Source organism: Mesoplodon densirostris, chromosome 11 (assembly GCF_025265405.1).
Source record: "Mesoplodon densirostris isolate mMesDen1 chromosome 11, mMesDen1 primary haplotype, whole genome shotgun sequence".
Lineage (NCBI taxonomy): Eukaryota > Metazoa > Chordata > Mammalia > Artiodactyla > Ziphiidae > Mesoplodon > Mesoplodon densirostris.
This window is the reverse complement of record NC_082671.1, coordinates 2,524,671-2,541,176: the sequence shown is the minus strand read 5'-3', so window position 1 is coordinate 2,541,176 and position 16,506 is coordinate 2,524,671. Positions and strand designations below refer to the sequence as shown.

The 16,506-nt window shown below is 46.9% G+C and overlaps 1 protein-coding gene across 1 annotated transcript in view; it reads left to right on the top strand.

Moving 5' to 3' along the window:
• Positions 1 to 16,506, top strand: part of LOC132499268 (chromatin remodeling regulator CECR2) — a 160,470-nt gene that overhangs the window by 102,721 nt on the left and 41,243 nt on the right. The window contains exons 3-7 of the mRNA XM_060113759.1: positions 5,976 to 6,159; positions 7,191 to 7,330; positions 8,193 to 8,297; positions 10,772 to 10,821; positions 11,648 to 11,817. Of these exons, the coding sequence (XP_059969742.1) occupies positions 5,976 to 6,159; positions 7,191 to 7,330; positions 8,193 to 8,297; positions 10,772 to 10,821; positions 11,648 to 11,817 (649 nt within the window). The remainder of the gene's footprint in view (positions 1 to 5,975; positions 6,160 to 7,190; positions 7,331 to 8,192; positions 8,298 to 10,771; positions 10,822 to 11,647; positions 11,818 to 16,506) is intronic.

The window sequence follows — 16,506 nt, the reverse complement described above, 5'->3', positions numbered from 1 at the left end:
AGTCCATCCCTCTCCCCCTGCCCATAGCAACCACTAGTCTGACCTCTAGATCTGTGATTCTGTTTCTGCTTTGTAGATAGTTTCATTTGTGTCATATTTTAGCTTCCACATATAAGTGATATCATACAGTATTTGTCTCTTTTTCTGACTTTGCTTGATATGATAATCTCTTGGTCCATCCATGTTGCTGCAGGTGGCATTATTTCACCCTCTTTTTATGGTTGAGTAATATTCCATTGTATATATGTACCACGTCTTTTTTATCCATTCATCCGTCAACGGGTAAAGGTTGCTACTGTGTCTTGGCTGTTGTCAATAGTGCTGCTATAAACATAGGGGTGCATTTATCTTTTCAAATTACAGTTTTGTCAGGAGTGGGATTTCTGGATCATATGGTAGCTCTATTTTTAGTTTTTTGAGGAACCTCCAAAGTGTTCTCCATAGTGGCTGCACCAATTTACATTCCCACCAACAGTGTAGGAGGGTTCCCTTTTCTCCTGAGTGTTCTATTTCTTAAGTCAATTTTGGTAAGTAATCTAGGCATTTTTCAAGGAGTTTGTCTATTTTATTTAAGTTTTTAAATTTATTTCCATAGTACTGTTCATAATATTCTCTTATTCTCTTACTATCTGTAGGATCTACAGTGGTTTCTCCACTTTCATTCCTGATGTTGGAATTTGTTCTCTCCCTCTCCCTCTATTCTTTCTACAGGTTTATCAACTTTTCAAATGTTTACTAAGGAACCAGCTTTTAACTTTACCTACTGTTTGCCTGTTTTCTTTAAAAAATTTTTTTTCTGTTTTTATTTCTTATCTTTATTATTTTCTTCTATTTACTTTGGCTTTAGCCTACTCTTCTTTTTCTTTCTTCTCAAGTTATAATACTTGTTATGAGCCTTTTTTCTTTTCAATACAGGCATTTTTTTTTTTTTTTTTTTTTTTTTTTTTTTTTTTTTTTTTTTTTTTTTTTTGCGGTACGCGGGCCTCTCACTGTTGTGGCCTCCCCCGTTGCGGAGCACAGGCTCCGGACGCGCAGGCTCAGCGGCCATGGCTCACGGGCCCAGCCGCTCCGCGGCATATGGGATCCTCCCAGACCGGGGCACGAACCCGTATCCCCTGCATCGGCAGGCGGACTCTCAACCACTTGCGCCACCAGGGAGGCCCAATACAGGCATTTTAAAGCTGTAAATTTCCTTGTAGGCAGTGCTCGACTGGGCTGTTTAGTCCATTTACATTTAGTGCAGTTACTGGTATGGTTGGTTTTCCACTGTTCTCTGGGGGTTTTTAAGTGTCCAGTTCATTGGTGTTTAGTATATTCACAAGGTTGTGTAGTCATCACCAGTGTTGAATTCCAGAACATTTTATCCCCCCCAGAGACCCCCCACACCCGTCAGCTGTCGCTCCTTGCTTCCTCCAGTCACCGGTCCCACTAACTAATGTGCTTCCTGTCTATGTTTTTACTATTCTAGGTCCCTCTTATAGGTGGTATGCATACATATAGGTATCCAGCTACTTTCACTTAGCATGTTTTCAGAATTCATCCATGTTGTAGTGTGAATCATGTACTCATTCATTTTATGGCCCCCAAATACTCTGTTGTTGTATAGATATATGTTTTATTTATCTGTTAGTTCATGGACATTGGTGCTGTTTCAGCTTTTTGGCTGTAATGAATTATGCTGCTGTGTATGAACATTTGTCTACTCTTTTTTGTTTGGATGTATGTTTTCATTTCTCTTGGGTGTATACCTAAGAGTGGAATGGTTGGGTCATATGGTAATTCTGTGTTTAAGTTTTGAGCAGCTTGCCAAACTTTTGCAAAGTTGCTGTACCATTTTACATTCCAACTAGCAGTATACGATGGTTCCCATTTCTCTGCGTCCTTGTTAACAAGTGGTCAGCGCTTGTTCTTATCTGTCTTTTTAATTTTAGCCATCCTGGTGGGTGTGACCTGGTACCCTGTTGGGGTTTGATTTGCATTTCCCAAATGACTAATGAGTGTCTTTTCAAGTGTTTCCTTCTTTTTTCCTCTCTTTGTCCTTTAGTGCTTTCTTTTGGGTTATTTAAAGATTAATACATGTTGATTTCCAGATGACTTTTTAAAAAAATTAATTAATTAGTTTATTTTTGGCTGTGTTGGGTCTTCGTTGCTGCACGCAGGCTTTCTGTAGTTGCGGCGAGCGGGCTTCTCATTGCAGTGATTTCTCTTGTTGCGGACCACAGGCTCTAGGCACGTGGGCTTCAGTGGTTGCAGCACGCGGGCTCAGCCCTTGTGGCATGCAGGCCCTAGAGCATGCGGGCTCAGTAGTTGTGGTGCATGGGCTTAGTTGCTCTGTGGCATGTGGGATCTTCTTCCCGGACTAGGGATTGAACCCGTCTCCCCTGCATTGGCAGACAGATTCTTAACCACTGCTCCACCAGGGAAATCCCCCAGATGACTTTTAATACTTTTCTTTGTTACCTAACGTAAACATTCATATACACAAATAAAATCTATATTATATACATATTTCCTAGTTAAAAAGATATGTTTTGTATCGTAATCATATTTTCCTTTAATTTGAAATTGTCATGATTTTTTACTTATCCTGGCTATCACATTGATTTCAGGATATATTTCAGGATATGGCAGGCACTATATAGTCCTATAGAAGAGACATTATTTTAGTTGTTTTGGGCTGAATCTTTTTATGATTTTTAAGAATAAGCACTTCATCAAATTTTCTTATGGAGCCTTTTATTTGTTGCTTCACTTGGAACTAAAATCTTTATCTCAATCCAGTACTCGTGTGTTTGTGTGTGTGTGTTTTTTTTAAGCTTTTTGCCCGCACTGTGCGGTATGCAGGATCTTAGTGCCCCGACTAGGGATTGAACCCTCACCCCCTGCACTGGAAGTGCAGAGTCTTAACCACTAGACCTCCAGGGAAGTCCCTCAGTACTTGTGTTAAACGTGGCCTAACTGTGCACATGGGTATTTCATTAGCTGCACTAGTAGCCATAGCAAACGGGAAGAGAAAATTTTTCTATTTAGTCTCCACATGGCACCCGCGGTGCCAGGTCTTCATTGCTCCCTGCATGTGGGCTGCAGATACACTTTCATGTCTCAGAACTGACACAAGAGCCTTCCTTCTCATTGTGATCTTCTCAGGCAGCTTGTTTCCTGCGTGGTGCAGGGTCCTGCCAGCTCCAGCTCCGGCCGAGGTCGTGTCAGCCCGCTCCTCTCGGTCCACGCTGTCCCTGGGAATGTGGGTCTCACAGTGGAAGCCTGTTCTGTCTGAAGGAAAATAAGCAGTTCTCTGCTGGGGCCCTACGAGATGCTCACTCTGCGACTGTGGAAAGATAGTTCTGTCTTTTTTTCTCTCTCTTGTGCAAACTATTTTAAGAAATAAAGGGATAATTAGCATTTGGAACTTTTTTCAGACAAGAAGGAGCACTAACCTGGTTGTGCTCAGAACCTCCAGTTGGTTCGATCTTTTTGTTCCCACGTCCTGTTGAAAGGATTAGTGACAACTCAGGAAGAAGTGCCCTGAGCTGAGCTGAGAGATTTACAACGTAGGATCAGTTTGTAGCAGCTGTTGCCATGCACTCTTCCTCTGAGCAGCACACAGGATCACGGCGCTCATTTTTCTGAGGGCGGGAGTGCATGGTCTTACCAGATTCTGAAAGTGTTGTGTCCTAGAGAAGATGAAAAACCGCTAAGTACACAGTATTAACCCTAATTGTTGGCTTACTGAGCCTTTTTGTTTCAAATACCCTTGACCACGCTGCCTTCCAAAAATTTTTCCCTCGAATATCTGACCTTTAAAAGAAAGAGATACAGATTTTTATGAGGCTTATCTATATACAAGGCAAAGGAGTCATCTTGAATTGTAAGTCCGTTCGTATCTCTTGGTAAGGTGGTATGGAGATGACTTACGAAACTTTTAGCAGAAGTGATGTAACTGGAACTGAGTAGGACAGTAGGGCTGTTGGGAAGGAATCTCAGACTTGCGGCTCTCGGGACATGTAGGGGCTTTCAGGCAGATCGCGGCTGTCTGTGCTTCCTCGCCTCCTGCCGCGTCCTCGTGGAATGATCTCATGTCATGGAGTCCACGTTTCATTTTACTGCAAGAGGAACACACCTTGTTGTTTAGGGTACTTGGTGTGCAGTAGAAATCCTAGAGAGCATGTGGCAGATAAAGGGGTTTAGTACCGAAGGCAGGTTGTCTTCTCCATGCTCTTTGAAACGAAAAAGCACCCCGTTCTATTTTCGGATTCTCCTTTGCCGTACCGCCTGCTTTTCACCGCCAGTTGGAGCTGCTCTTGGCTCGGCTCCTCCACCTGAACGGGCAGCACCGGCTTTGCGGGCAGGAGGCCAGGCTGGTCCCGAGGCTCCTGCAGGTGCCTGCAGGCAGGGCTCGGTCGTGGTGCCGAGAGCCCTGTGTTTCCAGGTGTGATGCTGCGTTTTGATAAGGGAACCACATTCACACCGTCCGCACTTGAGGTATCAACAGGAAGGAAATAAAGTTTCTTCTCTCTTTGAAAAAGCAAAATGTTTAATTTCTTATTTGCCTAAGGCCCTTTGTTTTTCCTCTATGAGGTATTTCTTCTGACTTTTTCTACAAAGATAACTACATAGATTATAAGTTAACATGATGCATGCCTCTTGTAAAGATTATATTGACACGTAATGCCTTTAGAGCTCTTTGTTTAGTGAGAAAAATATTTTAAAATCAAGCATTCGGTGAAATTATATCCAGATTCTTTAATAGTTGAGATATGGAATAACTAACAATTAAACAGCACTTCTTATATACAAGGCCCATTTAGGTACTAATCCAAAATTTAAGTTGTCTTAAATGTTTTCTATAGAAAAAACCCTCAAATTTAGTGTTTCATAACACACCCACAAGTTTACGTGTAACAGCACATGAAAGTATAGTTACACATCGGAGTAGCCTCTTTTAAAATTAATTAATTAATCAATTTGACCACACAGCACAGCTTGTGGGATCTTAGTTCCCCGACCAGGGATTGATCCTGGGCCCTTGGCATTGAAAGCATGGAGTCCTAACCACTGGACCGCCAGGGAAATTCCCTGGAGTAGCCTCCTGTGTTCTGGAGGAGGTTTTTTCACCTTTGCATCTTAACCTGAAATATAAATGGATTAGGCCAGGCAGACACTGGCATTCTTTGCTGTTTGCCATCTAAGTTGTGGACCTAATCTTTTTTTTTTTTAAATTAATTAATTAATTTATTTTTGGCTGCGTTGCGACTTTGTTGCTGCGCATGGGCTTTCTCTAGTTGCGGCGAGCAGGGGCTACTCTTCATTGCGGTGTGCGGGCTTCTCATTGTGGTGGCTTCTCTTGTTGCGGAGCATGGGCTCCAGGCACGCGGGCTTCAGTAGTTGTGGCTCACGGGTTCTAGAGCACAGGCTCAGTAGCTGTGGCACACAGGCTTAGTTGCTCTGTGGCATGTGGGATCTTCCGGAACGAGGGCTCGAACCCGTGTCCCCTGCATTGGCAGGAGATTCTTTTTATTTTGCGGTACGCGGGCCTCTCACTGCTGTGGCCTCTCCCGTTGCGGAGCACAGGCTCCGGACATGCAGGCTCAGCGACCATGGCCCACGGGCCCAGCCGCTCCGCAGCATGTGGGATCTTCCCGGATCGGGGCACGAACCCGTGTCCCTTGCATCGGCAGGCGGACCCTCAACCACAGTGCCACCAGGGAAGGCCCAGCAGGCGATTCTTAACCACTGTGCCACCAGGGAAGGTCCCGCAATCTTCTTAATATTGATGATCTTTGGGACTTGACGGTGTCAGGTCCCAGGAGATGGTGTAATAACATAGTGCTTCCTCAAGGGATCCCCGGGCCCTTCCTGGCACTTTCCATTCCTGCTGCTGTTGAAGATTAGTCAGCTGTCCAGCCCTCCCTCCCCCCGCAACCCCCTCTCTATGTGGTATTCATGTGTCTTTGTGTCTGGGCCCGCCTGGGTAGGTCTCAGACCTTCCACAGCTACCTGGAGGACATCATCAGCTACCGCTGGGAGCTGGAAGAGGGGAAGCCGAACCCCCTGCGGGGAGCCAGCTTCCAGGACCTGCCCCTTCGCACCCGAGTGGAAATCCTCCACCGCCTCTGTGACTACCGGCTGGACGCAGACGATGTCTTCGATCTCCTCAAGGTGCGTAGCTGACAGGCACCCTGTCCCTGGAGCAGAAGTTGAGAGGAGCCAGCGTTTGGATGCTGTGCTGGTCTTGGGAATCTTGTAGATGCAGCCGTTACCACTGTTGCCAGGGGAATCCAAGCCACACACTCAGATGACTGCATGTTATTTTATTTTGGTTTAACTTCTACTTTGGTTTGTTCTTCGTTCCGTGTACCGAGTCCCCGCTGACATGGGAACAATCCTGGGTTCCCGTTTGCTCTGTCATCAGCCAGAAGTGCCGTTACATTAGTCACTGAGTTTTATTTCCTGAGGTCTGAAATTTGACTTAGAATAATTGAAATATGTATGAAACCTCCCAGGACTTTCACCCATCCTCCCCGCACACCGTGTGCACATTGTAGACGTGTGCTGGGTGGGGCTGTGGACGCCTCCCCCCTCCCTCTTATCCTGTCTCAGAGGGAGGGCGCGGGCGGGCTTCAGCTTTGCCCTCACCGGGAGGTCGGTCACAAATGATGAACTGCGTCGACGGTGCTCGTGGGCTCAGGTGGGCACCATGGTGAAAACCGCAGTGCAGCCCAGCACAGTCTTCACTGAGGTCTCGGCCTCCACCCGCCGAGGGGTGGCCGCGCAGGTCAGGCTGGGGGAATGGGGAGCCCCGAGCCGGACTGGCCGGCGGCGACAGAGTGTCATGGGGGATGAGGCTGCCACAAAAGCAGACTCTCCTGTTGGAATTGTCTTTCCTCTTGTTGGTACACACAGAATACATGTGTAAACCAAGTATGTCACATGTCCATCCAAACCCCTTTGGGTTGCTCTTTTTTGGCGAGGGCGGGGCGATGGCGGCAGTGGGGTTCACCCCACACCCTGCTCTTCGCGCAGGCGCCTGCTCCCCGTCCCGCGTGTCGGGTACCCTGACTGAGAATTACCGAAGATGCTTGAGCATTTTAACATGAGCGATATGTGGGGACAAATTCAGAATCCTCATTTCACTTGTCTCTTTAGTTTTGTTCGTTGTGAGCCCAAACCTCTTTCCTTGTCCTGCCCAGGGCCTGGATGCAGACAGTCTCCGTGTGGAACCGCTGGGTGAGGACAACTCTGGGGCCCTCTACTGGTATTTCTATGGGACGCGAATGTACAAGGAGGACCCAGTACAAGGAAAATCCAACGGAGAGCTCTCTCTGAGCAGGTACCTTCCTAAAGGTCAAGGCTGCTATAGCCACTGTTACAAGAGCGTCATCAAAACCAAATACATCGGAATTCCGCAGCACAAGTTATTTTTTCTCATGAAGGAATTAGCTGTAGCACCATGTCTACAAAGAGATGGCAAAGAGTTATTTCACACAGAAGTGAAAAGGAATTAATCTCTAGCCCAGCTCTCAGCGGCCCCACCCCGGAGGCTGTTCCGCCCGTCAGGTTTTCAGCAGCACAAGTGCTCCCCGGGGCCTTTCCCTCCAGCAGAGTGGGTTCTGGAGAATCCCTCCTCCTGCTAGAGCTGACGTCCTCAGTGAGGAAGAGGCCTTGTCCCCAGCTGCCCAGAGCGATGCTGCATCTTCCCCAGACGTCCGGGTTGCTGGGCCCTTTGTTGTTAGCGAAGCCTGAGGCCTCACTCAGATGTTCACGTGGGAGATGTTGTTTTCCTTGGTTCCACGTTTTAACCATGGAAAGTGGGAGGTCACCCTGCTCTTTGCCTGTAACTGCTGCCTTTGCTCCTTTTTAGTAACCTCATGGCCAGAAAACCTAATCACTAGCTTAAAGCCAGTTTTTGTTGGTTTTTTTTGCGGTACGCGGGCCTCTCACTGTTGTGGCCTCTCCCGTTGCGGAGCACAGGCTCCGGACGCGCAGGCTCAGCGGCCATGGCTCACGGGCTCAGCCGCTCCGCGGCATGTGGGATCTTCCCGGACCAGGGCACGAACCCGTGTCCCCGGCATCGGCAGGCGGACTCTCAACCACTGCGCCACCAGGAAAGCCCCATAATCACTAGCTTATAAATCATGTGTAACGCATCAGTCCTATGACAGAACATTTCTATTTAACGTACTATTTCTTAGGGAAAGTGAAGGACAAAAAAATGTCTCAAGTGTTCCTGGGAAAACAGGAAAAAGAAGAGGAAGACCCCCAAAACGGAAAAAACTGCAGGAGGAAACTCTAGTGAGGTGAGTAAGTCTTGTTAGTGTGTGCAGGTCCCTAACCCGAACCCTTAACGCTGGAGGCACTCGCCTCCATCCTGCTTTCTGTGCCTCCGGGGGGACATGGGCCCTGCGTCACAGTCCTCGGGGACCTCCTGCCTGGCGCCTCACTTTCACTGGACAGTGGGGACTCTGACAGTGAACGTGACAGTGGACGGCACCGAGAACTGAGCCTGCCTGCAGGAAGTGCCCTGAAAATCCCATCCCTACACCACACGTTTCTTCACAGGAGTGTGGAGAGAGTTAATACTGTATATGAGTTTAGGAGTTAATTCTTTCCTGGTAAGGAGATTTTGTAGTAAACATGCTTTGTTGTATGTAGAATACAATTTCCTACAATAAAGAAAAGGTAAGACTTTAAACATTTTTATAGTGTTTATTTGATATTTAATTTTAGCAAAGAAAAAGATTCTCTTACGATTGGGAAATTGTATTATTACTGTTTTTTGGCCGCACTGCGCGGCATGTGGGATCTTAGTTCCCCAACCAGGGATCGAACTCACATCCCGTGCAGTGGAAGTGCGGAGTCTTAACCAGTGGACCACCAGGGCAGTCCCGGGAAATTTTATTTTAACATGTCATTGCCTTTTAGGAATTCCCACCATGTAAATCTCAATATAAGAGTTATCAGAATCTGACCTGTTCTGTGTAAAAATACTTTTTCCTTTTACTTGAGGATCAGATCTATCATTATTCACTTATGGAAGTTAGGTCATAGTCTTAAAAATTCTAATAACACAGGAGAAGCTGCTTCTTCCTTCGGCGTTTTAGAACTTCTTAAATAACCTAAATGCCTGAAGTGGACCAGATTTCACTGTGCTGCTTATTAACTACTAAGAAATATTTTTAGGAATCAGATTATGAATAAATCAATCAGAATTTGATTTTTTTGTTACAACAGTCAGTGTTACACTTAACTTTCCAGAAATTTTGACTACAGATTGCAGCTTTCCTCCCACCAGTATTTGTGAGAAATGTTCTTATAATCATGTGTTATACACAAGACATGTGTTTCTGGATTTTGTTAGCGATCTACACCTCCTGCTACATTCAGAAATCTGTTCTGTACTATCTCAGTTTCCCTGTGAGTCCCAGCAGTTAAAGTGCCTTAGTGGTGGGGCTGTAGTCATTTTAAGAAGCATATGTGTGCTTTGCTACCCTCTGCTGGTGATTTTATTCTTTAGAGTTTTGTATCCAATACAGTATTTTTAAATTAAATAAAATTTTGTGAAATCTAAAAAGTAAAACTAGTGAATATAATAAAACAGAAACAGACAACAAACTAGTGGTGACCAGCGGGGGAGAGGGACGGGGGAGGGGCAAGATAGGGGACTAAGAGGTACAAACTACTACGTAAAATAAATAAACTATAGGAATATAGCCAATATTTTATAATAACTATAAGTGGAGTATAATCTTTAAAAATTGTGAATCATGGTGTTGTACATCTAAAACTATACCTCCGTTTTTCAAAGAATGATGCAAAACAAATGTAGACAATAAGGTACGTGTAGGAGGGGGCAAAAAGTAAAGAAAAAGGGCAGCTCCTACAACAAATTATTTTTAAAAAATAATAAATAAAATGTAAAGTTAGGTTCCTCAGTCACCCCTGACACACTTCAGCTGAGCAGGCGCTCGGGGCCCGGGGCTGCCTCGCTGGACAGCGACGGTACAGGACGTTTTCCTTCTCCCGGAGGCTGTTCGGGGCAGTGCTGGGTTAGGTGGTTGAAAACAGACCAGAAAATCCAGAGACTGTCCTTCATGATTCAGGGAGACTTAACACTGTCGGGCTGATGAGCACATTTGCATTTTATAATTTAGTTCCAGCATCCCTGTGAGGTGGCCATTATTAATAGCCCCATTTTACAGGAAGTTCAGTGACTTTTCTGAGGTCACATGGTAGATGGTGGCAGGCCTTGAATAGAGGTGGCCCAGCCTCAGAACCTGTGTTCTTCACCCCAGCCTGCTGTGAGGGCCAATTCAATACACCTCGCCTGCAGTGCCACCCTCAGTGCCGTCCGGGAGGAAGCCCTTTTCTTGGCATTTACCTGTGGACACTGAACTTCTTCTCCTTTCCTGTGTCCCCGTGTATCTGTCCTTCCCCTCTGCGCCAACACACATTCCTGGTAGTAAGTATGTGTCTGCCTTACAGGGGAGCACAACAATTTTGGACATGTCTTTGTTTTTTGGTTTTTGTTTTTTGTGGTACTTGGGCCTCTCACTGTTGTGGCCTCTCCCGTTGCGGAGCACAGGCTCTGGACGTGCAGGCTCAGCGGCCGTGGCTCACGGGCTCAGCCGCTCCGCGGCATGTGGGATCTTTCCGGATCGGGGCACGAGGGCACCCGCGTCCCCTGCATCGGCAGGCGGACTCTCAACCACTGCACCACCAGGGAAGCCCCATGTCTTTGTTTTAATTGGTGCCTCTTTTTCCTGTGTTTCAGTGAAAAGCAAGAAGAAAACTCCTTAACATCTGAGCCGCAGACAAGAAATGGTAATGGCTTTTGTCGGGGTCAGAAGGGATTGCATGAACATGATTGACTTGTGTCCTTTTCCAGAGTCGAGTGCAGAGCGTTATGACTATTACAATAGCCTCTGACTAGCCTCCTCACCCTTCACACATCGTCTCCCTGTGCCCATCTCTCCCCCTGACGGATAGCTTGAGAGCAGGACCAGGTCTTTTCACTTGGGCGCCCTTACCCAGGCCCAGCAGAATAGACACCCAACATTGGAGTGAATGAGCAGCTTCTCCGAGAGCTTTCTTTTAATGTACTGGGTTGGCCAAAAAGTTTGCTCGGTTAGTGAATACGTTCAGTAAAGTTCTTGGTGAAAATGAAAAATGTGTCTTATTTTTACTTAAAACTGAACGAACTTTTTGACCAACCCAGTAAAATGGTTTACTGCATAAGGAAGTGTACTGGGTTCCTACCTAGACTTCGGTTCTGTAATCCAAATTGTATAAATTTGGGGAGAAATAGCAATTTAGAGCATCTCAGTGCAACAAGCAAGACTGCAGAAGCTCAATCAAAACCAGTTTTTAGAAAAGTAAATACATTGAGGCATTTCTAGTATATTAGAATCTATCATGAAGGTTACAATAGTTATATTTGTATTGCCTTTACGTATTCTTATCTCTTAGTTGTAAACAGTGATAGTAACAGGAAAATCAGAAGTACACAGCTTCAACCTTAAATGGTAATGGGCCCCCCATTTTTCTGATTACCTGGCTTTGATCATAACCCAGGGTCCAACTGAAACTGAAGATAGAAAGAAACAGGTCTCATGGGATCTGTTTACTGAGCCGCCCCTTTCTCTTCTAGGGTCCCAGGGGCCAGGCCAAGGCTCCTGGTGGCTCCTGTGCCAGACAGAAGAGGAGTGGAGACAGGTCACCGAGAGTTTCCGGGAGAGGACCTCCCTGCGAGAGCGGCAGCTCTACAAGCTCCTCAGCGAGGACTTCCTGCCCGAGATCTGCAGCATGATTGCCCAGAAGGTGTGCAGACAGGGTCCCTGTCCTCCGTGTGTGGCGTCAAGCTGCTCTGGTAAAGGGTTCCTTCATTAGAGGTTTGAGCACCCTCCACTCCACGCTCTCCTGCAGCTGGTCCAGCCTTCATCTTTCTTCATCTGGGGCATTAAGATGGGACCTCGTGCCCCCACTCTCCTTCACTGTGGGCCGTGTGATTTTTTTTTTTTTTTTTTTTTTTTTTTTTTTTTTGCGGTACGCGGGCCTCTCACTGTTGTGGCCTCTCCCGTTGCGGAGCACAAGCTCCGGACGCGCAGGCTCAGCGGCCATGGCTCACGGGCCCAGACGCTCCACGGCACGTGGGATCCTCCCGGATCGGGGCACGAACCCGCGTCCCCTGCATCGGCAGGCGGACCCTCAACCACTGTGCCACCAGGGAAGCCCGGGCCGTGTGATTTAATCCTCATGCCGCTACCCCATCCTCACTGCTCTTCACCCTTGGGAGCCAGCTCTCCTTCTCCCCAGCATCCCCTGGGAACCACCCACTGAGCCCCAGGTGTGTCTCTGCGGAGCACCCTGTGTGTACCTCTCCCTGTACATAGACTGCTGCCTTTTTTTTTTTTTTCCTTTCCTTTTTAAAAAACATCATCTTCTGGTCTGTCTCCCTCTAACAGCAGGCTCTGAAGGTGCTTTTCTTTGTGGCTCTAGTGCCGGCTCCCCCCGGCTGCCCCCTCTGACTGCAGGGAACCGAATCCTGGCCTCGTCCTGCACCCCGCCTGCCCCCGCCTGTTCCAGGGCTCTCAGAAGCCCCACTTGAGGGCCTTGTGTCTGTGAGCTCTCCCCGCCTCTCCCAGGCGAGGGTGTCCCCCGCAGTGCGCTTCCCGACTTCATTTCATCAGGAGTTGTCTAAGCAACTCTGGATCGGGGGCCATGTCTTCCCCATCATTGTAACCCCACAGGTGACCTCCTAGAACGCCCGTTCTGTGGTGGATGCCTGACAACCATCCAGTTTCCATAAATCTGATGCTTCTGATTCTTAATACTTGTTAATAGAAGACAAAAATGTGAGCACTGCCCTTGACATCTGAGGAGAAAGTGTTTTTAAACTCTTGCTGCAGCACCCCCAGGGAAGGACCCAGTGACAGATACATTACTTGATTTGTCGTGACTCCAATGATATTTGTAACCATTGAGCAGGTTGGTGCTTTGGGGTGAACTGTAGAAAGTCACGGAATTGCATTTTCATGGGTGAGCATCTCCCCATTGACGTCCTTAATCCCGTTGACTATAATTACACTTGGATCTTGTCCTCCGCAGCACACTGTGACCATTTTTCCAGGACTTGAAATACGTAATCTAGTTTTCTTAAAGTAGCTATTTAATAGAATGGTTTTATAACTTAAATAGCCTTGTATATGACTTTATTGATATGATTAATGACAGCACCTTAAATCATCTGTAAGACGTTTACCTAATCTGCTTAAACTTTCATTTATAATTTCTGTCTTTTTAACTGCAATATTCAACCTCAGACTTTTGAATAGTGTAACTAAGGGAAAAAACTTACAAGCATAAAACGGATGGTTTTGATACAGAAAATTTCAGGAGTTGATTCTTTGCAAGAGAAGAAAAAATTAAAATAAGGTAAACCTTAAATACAAATTTCAAGAACAGTGGAATTAGAAGCTGAAAAAGGAAATAATAGATTTGATATTTTGAAAGCTATACAGTGCTGTAAATTTGCAAGCCTTAGTGAAATGGGGTGTTGATTTCCCAAAAAAAACACCCCAGAATCTAAATTATGCAACCAGAAACCTTAGCAGACCAGTAATTAGGGAAGAAGAGTTTTCACAAAAGCATCCCAGCAAAAGCTCCAGAATCATTTAGATTTATTCACAGGTCAAATTTTCTAAACCTTTATGAAAAGATAATTTCCAAACAGTTCAAAAATGAAGAAAGAAGTGGCTTGGCTATTGTGTCCGTTGAGATATAGTTACCTTAGTGCCCCATTCCTGATGAATTCAAATACGCTCTTCATTCAGTAATATAAACGTCAAGGCTTTAAAAGTGCACTAACAAATAAAGACCGTTTCCTCATCAAAAGAATAATAACTCATAACCCATCGGGGTTTAGTGGCATGTGTGGTATGGGAATACTGTCTTGGAAGTCTTGTGTGTGTGACGTAAGAAAAGAGTAAGAGGCAGGATTTTAGAGCGTTTCGTCTCGGGGAATAGACTTGCACTTAAGGGAGTCTGTGGCTTAGTGCTCACAGCCGTGCTGGCTCTCGACATCCTGCGTGGGCGTCACCTGGGCCGCACGCTAGACGCCGGATCCCGCCCTGCTCTTGTCCCAGCCTGGCAGGATGGCTGGATGTGGTTCTGTTGCTCTGTGATTCATTCCTATGCCTGCTAAAGGTTAACAGTTAACTGGCTGCAGCAGCAAAACAGGTGCTGCTGTGAATCTGACTATGCCTATGCAGAATTGATGAGAAAGAAGGTACAAAGCTGTGAGTACATGTATCTCTTCACATCTCGAGTAAGGATGCCAGACCTCTCTGTTTCTCGAAGGAAAGTTTAGATGTCCGTCGTCGCCAAGATAAATTGAGGTTTGTTGTCGCCTTAGCTAAGTCCCAGCATAACAGAGCTCTCCTCCAGAATAATCGGTGAACGTAGATATTGCGGGTGGGGGCAGTGGAGTGACTGCACTGCCTTGTCCTGGCACAGAGGCCAGACATCAGGAGCACCCTCGGGGGGTCTTCATTCGAGAGGCCACCCTCGGGAAATGACAACCTGCGAGCTGGGCATCCTGCTGATGTTTTCACAGACCTGTGTGTGTCCATTGTTCTCGTTACTGAATTTACACAATTAAATATTATGAAACAAAATAAGGGCATAAAATTTTCTATAAAAAGTTTTTATTAAACAAAAACATTAAGGATGAGTTGCTTCTGAAAGGTTGACTGTCAAATAAGGATAAAATAGTAAAAGATGAAAGGAAAAAATTCATTACAATCTTATGGTTTCGGTATTTGGATTGCAAGTATCATTAACATCTCACTTGCGATTATGAAAACAAAACTGGAAGTGCAGATAAAGGTTTAAGAGGGTGATTGTTAGGAGAGAATCTCCGGGAACCCCCTCAGTGGGCCTGCATCGTATGATTGGTGAATGGCAGTACATTTTTACACATTAAGTTAAAACACACACACACTGTGTAGATTCTTCTGTGACAGTGACTGTGTGAACCTACCAGTACCCATCCAAGTTATGCTGGGGTCTGTTCTAGTAATAAACACACCTATGATCTGAATGTGAAGTGGAGATCACATGCCAGTAAAACAGAATAGATACAGTGCAGCGTGACAGGCGCAGAGCCTCGGGGTCTGGGGGGCTGCGCGTCGTGAGCTTTCCTCTAGGACCCCCCGTAGGTGTGGCGCCGCCCTCTTCTAGCTGCCCGTCTGGATGAGCTTCCTGATGGCTCTGAATTTCGATTTTCTTATTAGTAAAACGAGGTGCTGTAACTTCCCAGTTTCTGTGGGAAGGACCGTTGTCCAGTAGCTGGTCTAGTACTTAGCGAGGGATTGGCACTTGGTCCCTCCATTGTTTCTGACAGCTTGTAACTGGCGAGGAGTTTTTTTTGTGTGTGTGTGGCACGCGGGCCTCTCACTGTTGTGGCCTCTCCCGTGGCGGAGCACAGGCTCCGGACGCGCAGGCTCGGCGGCCATGGCTCACGGGCCCAGCCGCTCCGCGGCATGTGGGATCTTCCCGGACCGGGGCACGAGCCCGTATCCCCTGCATCGGCAGGCGGACTCTCAACCGCTGCGCCCCCAGGGAAGCCCCAACTGGCGAGGAATTTTGTTAGAAGACGAACTCCGCGTTTCTTACCAAAACAATTGCACGTCTGCAGAGAGGCAGAGCCGGTGGGCTGACTCATGGGGTGTGAGAGGCCTGTGAACCGTGAAATGATGGGAGAGCCAGAAGGTAGGGCCGCCGTGACCCCAGGCAAGTGAAACTGCTACGGCAAGATGAAAGTCAAGGGGGTGTAGACTAGTGAAAGCATTGTAGCTAAGGTTACGGACAGTGATAGTAAGGTGTGTCATACACATCAGGTCTTCGATAAGTCACATAGAAGATGGTTGTGAGGACAGGGACACCGCCGCGCTGTCTGGCCCCAGCACCTGCCTCACTCGGCAGAGGTGGAGGTGGCCCCCTGGCCCCTTTGCTGTTGGTCCCCTGAGAGAGCTCGTGGCCCGAGGGCTCTTCCCCTGGGCCTGAACTTCCGAAGGAGTCGCTCATAGGCACATTTCAGGAACTGCTGCAGTAGCTTTTGGGGTAAAGGGGGTCATGCCCCCTTTGACAGTTGGGGGTTATCTCTACTGAGGCTGGTCATTCTCATAATGGAAAAGCTTTCTAGATCCCCCATCTCAGCAGGTCTCCTGCCGTTCTGTGGTTCGTTTGGGTTGCATAAACCACCACTTAGTGGCATTAGCGCCACTGAGCTTTTTCCATCCTTTGTTGCTTTACCTCGTTGATGCCACAAGTCTCAAGTTTTTCAGTTAAGTGGTGCCAGACCACACGTACATGATGCTGATGTGACGACGCAGAGCCTACTCACCTCACCTGCACGGCCCTCGCTTACCATTTCTTAATACGAGGTTACGATGGTGAGGCTCTGGGGCTCAGTCCACAGAAATTCCAAAACTGACGTTGGCCTTCTTT